Source organism: Pundamilia nyererei, unplaced genomic scaffold (assembly GCF_000239375.1).
Source record: "Pundamilia nyererei isolate P.nyererei 1_Seehausen unplaced genomic scaffold, PunNye1.0 scaffold00024, whole genome shotgun sequence".
Lineage (NCBI taxonomy): Eukaryota > Metazoa > Chordata > Actinopteri > Cichliformes > Cichlidae > Pundamilia > Pundamilia nyererei.
Window position 1 is genome coordinate 52,915 of NW_005187425.1, and position 14,011 is coordinate 66,925.

General features: G+C 37.9%; 1 protein-coding gene across 2 annotated transcripts in view; it reads left to right on the top strand.

The window, feature by feature from the left end:
* Positions 1–11,322, top strand: part of kcnh1a (potassium voltage-gated channel, subfamily H (eag-related), member 1a) — a 51,633-nt gene extending 40,311 nt beyond the window's left edge. For both annotated transcript variants that reach the window (XM_005727292.1, XM_005727293.1), the window contains 3 exons: positions 1,314–1,566; positions 6,988–7,184; positions 9,405–11,322. In XM_005727292.1, the coding sequence (XP_005727349.1) occupies positions 1,314–1,566; positions 6,988–7,184; positions 9,405–10,274 (1,320 nt within the window). In that variant the 3' untranslated portion in view covers positions 10,275–11,322. The remainder of the gene's footprint in view (positions 1–1,313; positions 1,567–6,987; positions 7,185–9,404) is intronic.
* Positions 11,323–14,011: the final 2,689 nt, after the last annotated feature.

Genomic DNA, 14,011 nt, shown 5'->3' on the forward strand with positions numbered 1-14,011 from the left:
CCTACCATGTGGATTCATGGATTTTTTTTCACATTCTGTCTCTCACAGTTGAAGTGTACCTCTGGTGCAAATTACTGACCTCTGTCATCATTTTAGGCGGGGGAACTTGCACAATCGGTGGCTGACTAAATACTTTTTTGCCCCACTGTATATATGTATATATATATATGTGTATGTGTATGTGTATGTTTATTTCTCTTTATGAATATGAAAAAGCTTCAGTCTTAAGGTACTTTACTTTTTTCAACTCCCATGAAATCTGCTGCACAGATATAAGACATCTGTTTATATACAGTTAACCACTGACCACTGTAATGAGAAATTATAGATGGGTACATCTGTTTCTGATTTTAGTGTGTGCAATCTGTCTACATGAAAAACATTTTGCTCATTAATGGATATTGAACAATTGCAGAAAAATTTAAAAATTCACATTTTAGTGGACTCAATTAAAACATATATGTATAGTATAATAAATACTCTGCTTTTTGCTGGAAGAAAATCGACAAAAATACCAGCCCACCTACACATTACATCTGCAAGAGCTGCTCAGCCATGGAAACCTATGCCCTGAGGCTCCTGCTGCACAGTTTTGAGCAGTTCAGTTTTATTTATATTGCACCAAATCCTAACAGTCATCTCAAGGTGCTTTATACTGTAAGGTAAAGACCCTAAAATAATACAGAGAATATACAAATAATCACACAAGCCCCCACGAGCAAGCACTTGGCAACAGTGGGAAGGTAAAAACTCCCTTTTAACAGGAAGAAACTTCCAGTAGAACCAGGCTGAGAGCAAGGGCTGCCTGCTGACATAACTGATGAATTATAACTGATGATTAAATGGTGTGAAAATGCATAGGGAGGGAAAAATCGAATCTTAGAGGTAGAAAGGGTGTCTGTTTTGTGAATCCAAACTGGGAGCTGGTTCCACCAAAGACTGGCCCTGAAAGCTGAAGGCTTGATAAAGTTTGATAAAAATTTGACTACCACAACTTTGTAAAAAAGGAGGATAATAGGTGCTTTTCTGTCCACATCTGTTAACAAGGTAAAGCAACATGGGAAATTATCCTTTATATAATATTAGTTATGCAGTCGCCACCTACTCTGTCAGGACCAAATGAATCACTGCCTCATATATAAGCCCACATGTAACAACCTTAATCACTTACTGATGATTAATGGTTTCAAATACCCTTTATGCATCCAGCCAGATAAACACCTGTATGTACGTCACACTAGTGAAATGAGGCAAGCTGTGACGGTGGCCTGTGTAGTGTGCATTATAAGGTATTTTCTTTTATTTGTTTCCAGGTGCTACAGATTTGTCCGAAGGACATGAGAGCTGATATTTGTGTTCACCTCAATCGCAAAGTTTTTAAAGAGCACCCGGCTTTCCGACTGGCCAGTGATGGGTGTCTCCGAGCACTGGCCATGGAGTTTCAGACTACCCACTGCGCCCCTGGCGACCTGATCTATCACGCTGGTGAAAGTGTGGACAGCCTCTGTTTTGTGGTGTCAGGGTCACTGGAGGTCATTCAGGATGATGAGGTTGTTGCCATTTTAGGTGAGTAAAGCTCCTTTGTTTTACTTTAAAGAGAACTATGTGTAATTCCTAATTTTTACATTAGATTTGAATTGATCTTATTTTATTTTTTAAAATAAAAATATATGTCTGGTACTTATTTTTCATTACATTCTAAATTAACCAGATAACAGGAAATTGACCTAATTTTTAACCTTCTCTCTAATGTCCCTCATAGCTGTTTTGGGCTTTTTTTCACTGCTCATACCGAGGCTGCTGCCTTGTGGCTAGCTCTGCACTCTAGCTAGCTTCAGATTTATCTACTTTCCGTTCATTAGCTTCATCAAACTAGGCATGTTTAGCTGGGCAAAGATGACTCAAGTGTATCATTAGATTTGTTGTTACAAAGTAATCATGGTGATTCACCCATGGTTTACTTTGTCAAATGTTTTGTCTTTCTTCTCTTACTAATGCCTACAGCCACAAGCTAATGACATGTTCGAGTATGGCTGTGAGTGCCTGAGTGATTATTTGTCTTCACCATTGTGCACGTGTTGCGCATGCATGAAACAGACTGGCTCATAATTGGAAAAATGTGACTGACCAGCCGGTCACCGCTCCAGGCCGAGCATGCTGAAATTTCATTCTCTGATGAACTGATCAGTGCATTTCTACAAAAATTAAAATGTAGAAATTAGTGAAAAGTAATCTACCTCTAAACAAACCTCATTCTATAATAATGATAAATTTGCATCATGCTGAAAATATACAACATGTATAGTATAAATTTTCAGGCCATTTGAAGGAATATACTACTACTACATGCTTGATGAGGAAATTTGCATTTCCTCCATTGGAGAAGCATTATACCTCTTCATTTCCCCAGCTGTCGAAGGACCTGCTGCTGATCTCCTCGGTTGTTTCACAATATAAAGTTTTAGATTACTTAAGCAGTGTGACTCAGACGCATTGACAATAGTGTCTCTAATCTGAATGTATTGTCTTGGAGGCACTTCAACACCAAAACACTGGTTGATAGCATAAAGGCTTTTAAGTCTAAGTGGCCTCTAGCTCTCTCTGAACATCATAGCAAGAAAATAATTTTGTTCGAGGACTTACTTAAATCCTCCCTTTTCTTTTTTTGCCTAGCAGCACTTTACAAACTGTCCCTGTCTGCAGTGTCAGCTGAGCTGTTTGGGGATCATTTTCTGCTGAGTGATGGATTCAGGATTTGGACAAGAATTTGTTTGTCAGTCCTCTCAGCAACAGTAAAGTCTGGTATTTTCAGTTTTATCTGAATCACATTAAGCCAGCTCACCTACTTTGGGCCCATATTGTAATCATCTCTAGTACATCAAATTTACTGCATTTTATTGGCTGCCCCCTTAAATATTGTCTGAGATCAATGAAAGATTTTAGCATTTTAAACAGTTGGAATGATAAAGATTTGTGGTGCTGTGAACTGCATTAACAAACATTCAGTTATGCCTGTATGAATTCATCAGTGTGAACTACAAGGGTATAAGTGAATTAAAATTTAAAAAGTTGTCACCTCCCAGCTTCACTTACACCTCAATAGCCATAATCTCTATGAACAATTTCAATCTGGCTTTGTTAAGGATTACCAATGACCTTCTGATGGCAGCTGATTCTGGTCTCCTATCCATCCTTATCCTTCTTGATCTTAGTGCGGCGTTTGATACCATTTCTCACAATATTCTCCTGAACCGGTTGGCATCCATTGGCATTAGTCATATCCCCCTTGCCCGGTTCACCTCCTATCTCTCAGACCGCACTCAGTTTATCCAAATTAAATCCCATTCTTCAAGTCTCCATCCTATTTCTGCTGGTGTGCCCCAGGGTTCAGTATTAGGGCCTCTTTTATTCATTATTTACATGCTCCTGCATTGATTACTGCAATTCCCTCTTATTTGGTCTCCCTAAAATGTCCCTTCATAAACTCCTTCTTCAAAATTCCGCAGCTCGGGTCATAACTCGTACTCCGTCAAGAGCTCATATTACGCCAGTTCTTCAGCAGCTTCACTGGTTGCCCATAGAAGCCAGGATAAACTTACTTCTCACATACAAGTGTATCCATAAATCTGCTCCTTCCTATTTGTGTGACCTGCTCCATATCACCACTGTCTCCCGCCCTCTCCGATCATCATTTGCTATTCATCTTACTGTTCCGTCCACACGTCTTACCACTATGGGGAACAGAGCCTTCAGTCACTCTGCTTCTCGGCTCTGGAACTCTCTTCCTCCAGCCATAAGAAATATAGACTCTCTTCCTGCATTTAAGTCACAGCTCAAAACACATCTGTTCAAACTGGCTTTTTCACTTTAGTGCTGATTTTACCTGTCGTCAAGTTCTGCTTTGCAATTTTAACTTATTTTATGTATTTTATGACTATTGCTTTTATTAATTTTGTTCTTTTGTAAGGTGACCTTGGGTTTTTGAAAGGCGCCCTCAAATAAAATGTACTATTATTATTATTATTGTTATTATTATAAAATTAGTGTAAAAAACATATTCTACATACCTGAAAAATCACCTAAAACTATATTATTTAGTGTAAAACTACCTAGAATAAGCTTTTGTGGTTAATAAGTGTCTTGGGATTTACTCTCAATTCTTTTGTTCAAATTTGTCAATCTAACCAGTCTGTGGTGTCTGTGAAACTATTTTCAGTGCTGTGTTCATTTAAGTTAAATGAAATTAGTTGAAACTAAACCTAACTGAAAATAAGCATTTTAAAATAAATAATAATTAAAAGTATTATAACTCAGGACTGAACAGAAAATCACAACGCAACACTTGCGATCTTTTGGCCTTCAAAGGTTACAATCAATACCTGTGCCACAGGTTCATTTCAAGCAAACATGTAATATGGCTGCCTGGATTGATTTTTCACTGATTTATTGTAAAGGCAATGAAACTGAACAACATAACAAACGAAATAAACCAATGTTATTTTTAAATACCTAGTTAGCTTCCATTATTTCTCAAGATTTTATCATGAGCTAATTTGAAAAAGCTTTAGTTAAAATTGCATCTTTCACAATCTGTAGCCAATGACACAACAGTCAGAAGATAATAACTATCTAACAAATGGTTATGTTGAGCAATTTATAATAAACCTGTAAAGAAATATTACCTGAACCTGCACATGATTAGCAGTGCATCTACAACTTTATTGGTTGGCTTTACACCAGCTCAACTAACTTGTGACTATAGTAGAGACTTTTCTGGAGATTTAGCTCTTTAAGACTTACATACTTCACTTAGGAGTTAGTAGAAACAAAAAAACGGGTTAAAAAGTTCACACTTGCTCATAAGGGATTGCTGGATTGTTTGAATTCTCTCTATAATGTTATGATAATTAATATTAAGCATACTGGGATAAACAACGGTGAGCATAATGGAAAACCTGAGGGGTTGGTAGAAATCAAAGGCGGTGCTAAAAGGGGGTAAATATCATTACATTTGCAGTCTGCTTGCTCATAAGTGATTTATTAGCAAACACACTATTACAAAGGCCACTAATTTCCTAAAGTATTTTTTCCCACAGTGGTTATGATAGATGTATTGACCTGAGACCTGTGCCAGTAAATGAGGCCATACTTGACCAGATTAAAGTAAGCACAGTATCAGCGTCTGTAATGACTACACCATCTAAGCCTAATGAATATTAATAAGGACCTACTCCTAACTACTGGGATACTTCCCATGTTAGTGACCCTAGTTTGTCTTCCAATGCATCTAGATTTGATCTTATTTTAAAAAATAAAGTAGAAAACTGTTCACAGCAGAATGTTTTGTTGTTAAAACATCATCATTTAACGTGCTTTATGAGTAATTTAATGAATAATGGATGCCATGCTCTGGTAGGAAATATTACAGTGCCTTGGCTGGTTTCTGTCAATATCCTTCTATTGTTTTCTCTTTGCATAAATCAATATACTGTCAACATGAAACCAATGAACCGGAAGGCAACTATAGTGATGAATAAATAGCTTCTTTGTATTGAATTCCTTATGAGACTAATAACAAACGAAAAAGAAACGCCATGTAAAGTAAATCAGCAAAAAAGACTGGTTTAATGGTTTAATCAGCTACTGCTATTTTTACCACTGTACCACATACTGCTTTATATTAATGCTTTTGCCACATATAAGGTTTATTTTCATCCACTGCGTGTGTTTCGTCATGTCATCATGTGAAGAAATAACAAGGTGTTTTATGTCAAGACAATAAAAAAAAGAAAAAAAATTCATGATAAGCTGTTGATTATACTGAGTCATAGTACTCCTTTGTAATACTGGGCTTCTCAAACTTAAAAAAAGTGCTGTGCATGAGTCACAAATGACAGACCTTATAAATTACTGAGTTGGTCTAATGAGCTTTAGATTATGAAGGTAATTTAACACTCTTTATAAAGGTTTGAAAGCTATATTTCTTATATGTATTAATAATTAATACATCAGTTGTAAGCCATTACCTCGAACAGCAGAAAATCCTCATCTAGCTTTGTCTTCAGTTTTAAATATACATAAAAGTCTCCTCAAAAGAACAAAGGGATTTAGTTCCAGCTGTTCAGCAGCATCTGTCATGCTGGAGGGGGACTTTCCAAGACCTCCCAAACCAAAATGTGTTCTTGACTCATAAATGATCCACATTGCATAACTGTATTATTTATAACTAACCTAAAACAAGTAGCTGCTGCTTTCATCCCATATATAGAGGGACTTTTTCACAAATAAAAGACTCACCATCCACTTTATTTGGTTTCTACTGGATCTGGATGGACGTGGTCAGTAACAATACTTAGGCAGTCTGTGGTGCTCAAACAGTTCTCTTGTGTGCCAAAAAATATCCCCCAAATTATTACACCTCTATTGGCAATCTGAACTAAAGGCAGGACAGGCCTGCTTTTATGTTGCTTACGTGAAAATCTGACCCTGCCATCCAAACGTCAGATCAGAAAGCTCTGCTATGCTACTTTCTTAAGTAACCCTATAGATGGCTGTGTGGGGAAAAAATCGGTTTCTGAAATACTTTGACCTACTTTGATCTGAGATCTAGCACCAACAACTATACCCAGTTGAAATCACCTTTCTTCCCTATTCTGATGCTCGGTTTGAACTTCAGAACTTTGAATGCCTAAATGTACTGAGTTTCTGCCATGGGATTAGCTGATTTGAAATTTGCATTAACAAGCATTTGAACAGGTGTACCTTACAAAGTGTCCATTTAGTGTAAACCTGTGTGTAGCACTTAATGCTGTGTGTTAAATTACAGGTACTGAGATTTTCAATAATCATCGATAACTGATATATAAAAACATTATTAAAGCTGTTTTTGCAAGCCTGTTTTTGTCTCTTACTGTTTTCTTTTACCTGGAAGATCAGATCTTGTTGCTGAACTAACATGGAACTAAAATTGTGCGCTCTCTCGTGCAGGAAAGGGAGACGTATTTGGGGACGTTTTCTGGAAAGAGGTGACTCTGGCTCAGTCCTGCGCCAATGTGCGAGCTCTGACCTACTGCGACCTCCACGTTATCAAACGCGACGCTCTGCAGAAGGTGCTGGAATTCTACACGGCATTTTCCAACCACTTCTCTCGAAACCTGCTGCTCACTTATAACCTGCGTAAGAGGGTGAGTTACTGTTCAGATGCCAGATACAGTTGACTGCATTTTCATTTAGGATTTACACAGAAGTTTTCATCTGCAAAGACTTCAGCCTTGTGCACAGTGGTACATGAAAAAGAAAAAAAATATTAACAAAGTAAAACAAACATTTTAGAATATATTTACAAATTCCAATAATATCTGTAAAGATAGTGTTAATATTACCAAGTACCAGACAGTGAGCAGTAAGTAAAGCAAAAGCTGAAGATTGCAACCTTTAAGGAGAGAGGGGTTTTTTTTGCAATCCAAGTTGAGATTGCATTAAATTCAACAAGATGAAAGCCTGGAGGATTTATTAAATAAATCAATCAATTAATCAATATTGAACCTATATATGTTTAGTCATGTCAATATATTTCACAGCAGAAGACAGCCTACCTTTCATGATCTGGACAATCACAATTGTTCACACGTATCAATTCTTGTTAAATAGGGGCCAGAAACTCCCACTCTGGGAAAAGGTAACCACAGAAAACCTTATATTCAACCTAAGGGACACGTGCACCTACTGCCTTCAGTCACACAGCACTGCATAGAAAAACAGAGCTCCATTAAACAGCCACCATATACTAAAGCCGCTCTCACATCCTTCATTCAGAAATGAACAGCTGTGATCAACAATAGCGTAAGAGTAGCTACCAATCACTGCTTCATTCTTTATGAGGTTAGCCTGCCCGGGAGAGTGCAAGTGAGATTGGATTGTTTGTATTTGAAGAGGCAATCTCATCTTCTGCATTAAAGTTACTATTCACCAGGGTCCCACGTCCTGAATGTATGCAGCAGGGAAATCCCGATATGGGTTGACTAAAGGAGCCTAATGTTGCCTTCAAATGGAGCTGCTGAGATTGTGTTTTTGACTGATCCAGCAGAGCAGACAATGTGCATTTGATCTGTACATCTGATGCTGTCTTACCTTTTCAAATGTGATGAGTGACTTTCTGCGTGTTGCAAATAAAATGCCCAGACTTTCTGAGTTAAAACTGCCACATAACCTATTTTAATCAGATACTTTCCATTTGAAAGTATTTGGTGCAGCAGAAGAATATTGTTAGAGCTCATTGTTGCTTCTAAATATGTTAGAAACTGGGGTGATTAGCCTGTAAGTGGACAATAGGTGGTAAAATGGCAGGTAGCGATGCAAGGCAGCAGTGGCATTGACATGTCAGAGGGAGAGATAGATTTATTTAATTTATCTCTCCCTAGAGAGATAGATTTGCAGATTAAATAAATGACCAAATTGGGAGGATGTTTTTGTTACAGCGTGAGGACAGTAAAGAATTAACCAACACAGCTTCAGTTGAGTTCCCTGCACTAGCTTTACTAGACTAGATTCTTCACCCACACCCAACCGAAAAGCAGGCTCAATAGGCAAGCAGACTAATAATTCCAGGGAATTGGACTACTGGGAACAGTTCTATACAAGAACCGGTTCTCGAGTTTCAGCACTGTCATGTATCCTTGGGAAAAACAAACAGCTACTCAAATTGTTTCACATTTTCATCTATTAAAATCCAAAATGTCAAGAGTAGTTTGCGCTTATTTTCATCAGCTTTTTTGGGGTTTTGCTTGCAGACCTTAAAGTTGAATTGCTTACTGACAAAATGAATGTTATATGTGAATGTTAGAGTGTGACGTTAATGAAGGTTAATAAAGTAATAAAGTGTTTTTTAATTATTACTTTTAATTAATATTAATCCCTAATTAATGAGACAAGTGAATCACTGGATTGGGAGACTGGGATTGTGACATTTTAAAGCACAGAAATAAAGCTACAAAGCTAAAAACTGAAAATACAAAATGCCTAAAAATATAGTTGTCCATTAGCATCATCTGGGTGGTAAACTGACAGTGAGCCTTCACGCACTGAAGCCAGAGGCTTGATATGAACTTTCCCTGTGCGCCATGGGAATTAGCCTTTTTAAAGTGACATTTGCAAAGAACACACATTTTTACATATTGGCAATCTTTCACACACAAATTCTACAATCAATAAGAGAGATGGTGAAAATGATGTTGATCTGCTTTTGTACTACTTCAGGAGACTAAACTGACATGGGTGTGAGAGTGGTTTGGGTATAATTTTTCTTGTGTGCTGTCAAAATCTGAAACTTTTGGTCAATAAACTTTGTGGGGGTTTTTTTTTTAATGATGGTCTTTTAGTCATAAGAATTTTAAATTCTCTTTCAGATCGTTTTTCGAAAGATCAGTGATGTGAAACGGGAAGAGGAGGAGAGACGGAACCGTAAAAATGAAGCCCCTCTGAATTTGCCACCAGATCACCCAGTACGAAAACTTTTCCAGCGCTTTCGACAGCAGAAGGAGGCCCGCATGGTGACTGGGAAACCAGAAACAGATGAACAAGACATTGAGAAGGGTCCTCTCTATGTGGACATCCCCAAAATTAAATCAGCTATTACAACTACCAGCATTGTCACTGTAACAGAAAGCCCAGCTACACCTTCATCTTCAACTCCTCAATCGCCATCACCTCTCAACTGTACGGTCGCAGACAAGGCAAAACTGCAAGTGCCATCGTCCATTTCTTTGGTTGGTGGCCGCTCTGCTGAACCACCCAAACTGAAAGGCTGGGGTCGCTTTAAGGAGTCGATGGCCAAAGCTGACAACTGGAACACAGTGTCTAAAGCTGAATCCATGGAGACTTTACCTGAACGAACCAAGGTGCAAGAATCCCCAATCTCTTTAAAAAAGACGGACTCATGTGACAGCGGCATTACCAAAAGTGAGTTACGCCTGGACAAAGTGGGTGACTTCCGCTTGACACCTCAGGACCGCAGTCCTGCCCAGCCTCCAGAAATGAGGCATTTCTTCTACCCCATCCCAGAGCAAACACTTCAGGCTTCACTGCAGGAGCTCAAGCTAGAGCTAAAGGATGACCTTAAGAACCTAAATGTTCGAATGTCAGGCCTAGAGATGCAACTCACAGAAGTGCTAAAACTCCTGAAAGCCAGCCATTCAAGCTCTAGCTCTCCACAGCATCTTTTTGACATTTCTAGACCTGCTTCACCAGAAGTGGACAAAGAGGATATCTTCTCTTGAAGAATGAAAGAGTCATCCGGCAACAGTTGACCTTAAATTCAGCTGAATCCAGTAATATTACAGATTACTCGGATAGCTGAGACCACACTGGGTATACCATTTAGATTAGGCAGCAGTGTAGTAAGATGCACCAGCCTTCATCCTAGGGTGTACCTACCTGGTAGCAAGGTAACGTCGTGCTGACAAGTTGAGGTCGTAACCTAGATTTTTGTGTCTTGGAATCTAATATCTGAAGGTTACACAAAAACTGACAGCTCTCTGTTTGTACATACGTTTGATTTATCTTTCCGCTGCACTATGATGGAAAAATACTTTGAGGGGTGGCATTTTATGAAAAGTCTGTTCAGATTTTGGGGGAGGTAGGAGAAGGAGGTATCTCCATTGGAAGGTTCCAATGGAAACAGCATGACCCACTGGTTTGTTAGCATTTGTAAGAGATTCTTTGCATGTCACATAAAGTAGACGTCTGCCTCAAATAGCAGTTGGCGCATATTTGATTAATTGAGGCCGCACGCCGATCCATTTGCATTATTTCACATTGACAGGGAAAGAGGACAGTTTTTGCAGATGCTGAATCAATCTTAATGTAATTTCCTCAAACAGTTATGTAATTATATCAGATGCCAGAATCATTATGAATTAAACAACAGATAACTCTGCCCGACCAATCTGATTTTCAAAAACATGTTTGAGCGCAGATCCTAATTTCAATAAACCACAAATAGATGTGCTTCATGGAAAATTGAAGGAAATGCTAACTAGTGAGGCAGCAATTGGCAAGTTATCCCTCTTTCCTGATATCTAGGTTTACTATGTTACAGCTTTGGTGATACATACAGTAATTTTATAGGTACTGACTGTGGCCAAAACCCTTACAAATATAGAAAGTAATGGCGATTTGCACAATATTTGTAAACTACAATTTGTGTACAATAAAACAGGCTGTTAGAAAGTGGACTGAGATCACCAGACCATTTTTGACTTTAATGGTCCCTTAAGTATATTTTTACATTTTAATCCTGTTAACATGCATGATTTAACATTTCTGTTTGTCCTCATTTTTACTTGAGAAAGCAAACAAACAAAAACGCTAATATTAGGAGGTCTTTTCGGAGCACAAATTCAGAGTGAGTGTGTGAAATGCAGATGATCTTGAACTGTTTTAAATGTGTTAACTTGCTTCTGGCTTTGAAAAATTGAAGAGTTTCCTTCAGAGTGGGAAAAATCTTTAACCCCTCAACGCCTTTTTAATATGATGCAGTCAATACAAAAAATGTGTTGCAGACATTCAAATGTTTTTTAAAACAACACACTTGGTGCAGTAATGCCTGAATTATGCTTCAGTGGGAAATCTACGGCATAACTTACAAGATAACCGGAAACCCCTTTTTTAACCGTACACCTTCCACATAACCTGATGTGCCCCTCCCAAGAAATATAACTACGGGCCGGGTCGACATAGCCCACGAAGACTGAATGCCGTGGAAGGTCCAGTGTAGGGTTAAAAGGGGTGACCGGTTACATCGTCAGTTATGCCGTAGACTTTCCACAGAAGTCCATATCACGCATAGCTGTTGTAGGAGTGTTTCATATAGATGGTGTATGTTTATGTTAATATATATTATTTAATTGTTACAATATACACTTTCACTTCATCAGGTACACCTTGCTAGTACTGGGTTGGACCCACTTTTGCCTCTAGAACTAGCTTATTTCTTCATGACATACATGTAGATTCAATAAGATGCTGAAACATTGCTCAGAAATTTTGGTCCATATTGATGTGATGGCATCATGCAGTTGCTGCAAATGTTCCCCTTTTTAAGAAAACAGTCTGAGATGATATAATTTTGTGACATGGGACTTTATTCTGCTAGAAGCAGGCATCAGACTAGCTGACATTTTTCCAATCTTACTACTGTCCAATTTTGATGAACCCTTGTGAATTGTAGCCTCAGTTTCTCGTGGCACCTGGTATGGTATTCTGCTGCTACATTCGGTGATGCCCTTCTGCATATCTTGGTTGTAACTAGTAGTTATTTGAGTTTCTGTCGCCTGCCTTCTCTGACTTCTGGAATCAAGAAGGTATTTTCACCCAAACCCAGTTTTCCTTTTTCAGACCATTCTCTGTAAACCCTAGAGGTGGTTACGTGGGAAAATTCCAGTAGGTCAGCAGTTTCTGAAACACCCAGAGCAGCCTGTCTAGCATCAAAAACCATGCCACTTTCAAAGCCACTTAAATCATCTCTCTTCACTGGATATCTGCATGCCTAGATGCATTGTGCTGCTGCCATGTGATTTGCTGATTAGATATTTTTGTTAAGCAGTCAAACAGGTGTACCTAATGAAATGGCTGGTAAGAATATAGATTTAATGTGATTATTTTTAAATTTTTTAAATGAAACATCTTTATTTTATTTTACTGTGAACATGCTATTATTTCTTTTTAATATCAAAAGACTTGTTTTTCCCCAATTCCACATAATCTTCAGTAGTTGTAGCGTCTAACTGGCCAAGAAGAGCTGCATTTGTATCATACAGACATTTAGTTTATACTGATGAGCAACATGCTTTACGTAACACGATGACTACTGTAGACTCTGAGGGTAGAAATTGAATGTTGACATAGAATGCTGTATTTTTATCAAGTCCCAAAATGTATTTATTTATTTATTTTTTGTATTGAACACAAGCATCAGGCAGATTCCTCCAATCATTATAAATAAAATATACAATAACAGGAACAATCTCTACAATTTCATTTTTCTCGTTAACTCTTGTTAAATAGGGATTAACTCAGATTGCAATAATTCCTGCATGATAAATACTAAAAGTTTACATATATGCCAAATATTATCAAATTTGTCCTTCGACTTTAAATTTAATGACCAAAACAAATTGACACACGTTTCCGAAAGCAAACAAACAAAAATACAATAGACAATCAATGTGATCAATGTGGACAGGCTGACTGAGTGGAACCTAAATGAGAAAAATATGCATGAAACAAAGTAAAGCAGAGCAATGCACTCTGGTATTAAGCAATAAAAAAAAGGCACAGTTAGCTTTTACAGTACAATTTAGTTCTAAGATATCCGTCGCCGCACTTGAGAAACAATGAATAATGGAAGAAAGTTTCATAATACTCTGCAAATGTGAGTCATTTTTTAAACAATCAGACTGCAGGTAATGAAGCCTGGAAAGTGGTTGCAATCAGCTGAAATAAAGTTTTATATCACTGAAATTAACGCTTGTATTTCTAAAACGAATAATATGACTTTTGGTTCGTCTTTGGAAAAAGTAGGAGCTTTACTGAATTTATCCAATAAAAGCACTTCTTTTCATGAGAAAAAATAACCATTTTTCTTTATTATTCATCACTCATGGATAATTTATGTTCCCTGCGCGCTTTCTCCGTCACAAAAGACAAGCTGGGACGGACACAGCTGAGAGGAAAAAGATGCTGAGGTTTTTACTCCAACACTCGTGTTCCATCAAAAATTCAGCCCGCTAAAAATAAATGGGCATGTCATCACAGAAGTGAGAACTCATTAGGTTTATTGCCAGTGTTTGGGGGTCTGCTTCTCCAAGAATTGTGATCTCAAAACCAAAGAAAAGGCACTAAAAATCACCATGGCCTCTCGATCACAGATTATTCATGAAGCTGCTGCGCAAGAGTTCACAAATCAAAGGGAGAGGAAAAGAGGTCAGATGGCATCGCTGAGGAATTCAGTCAC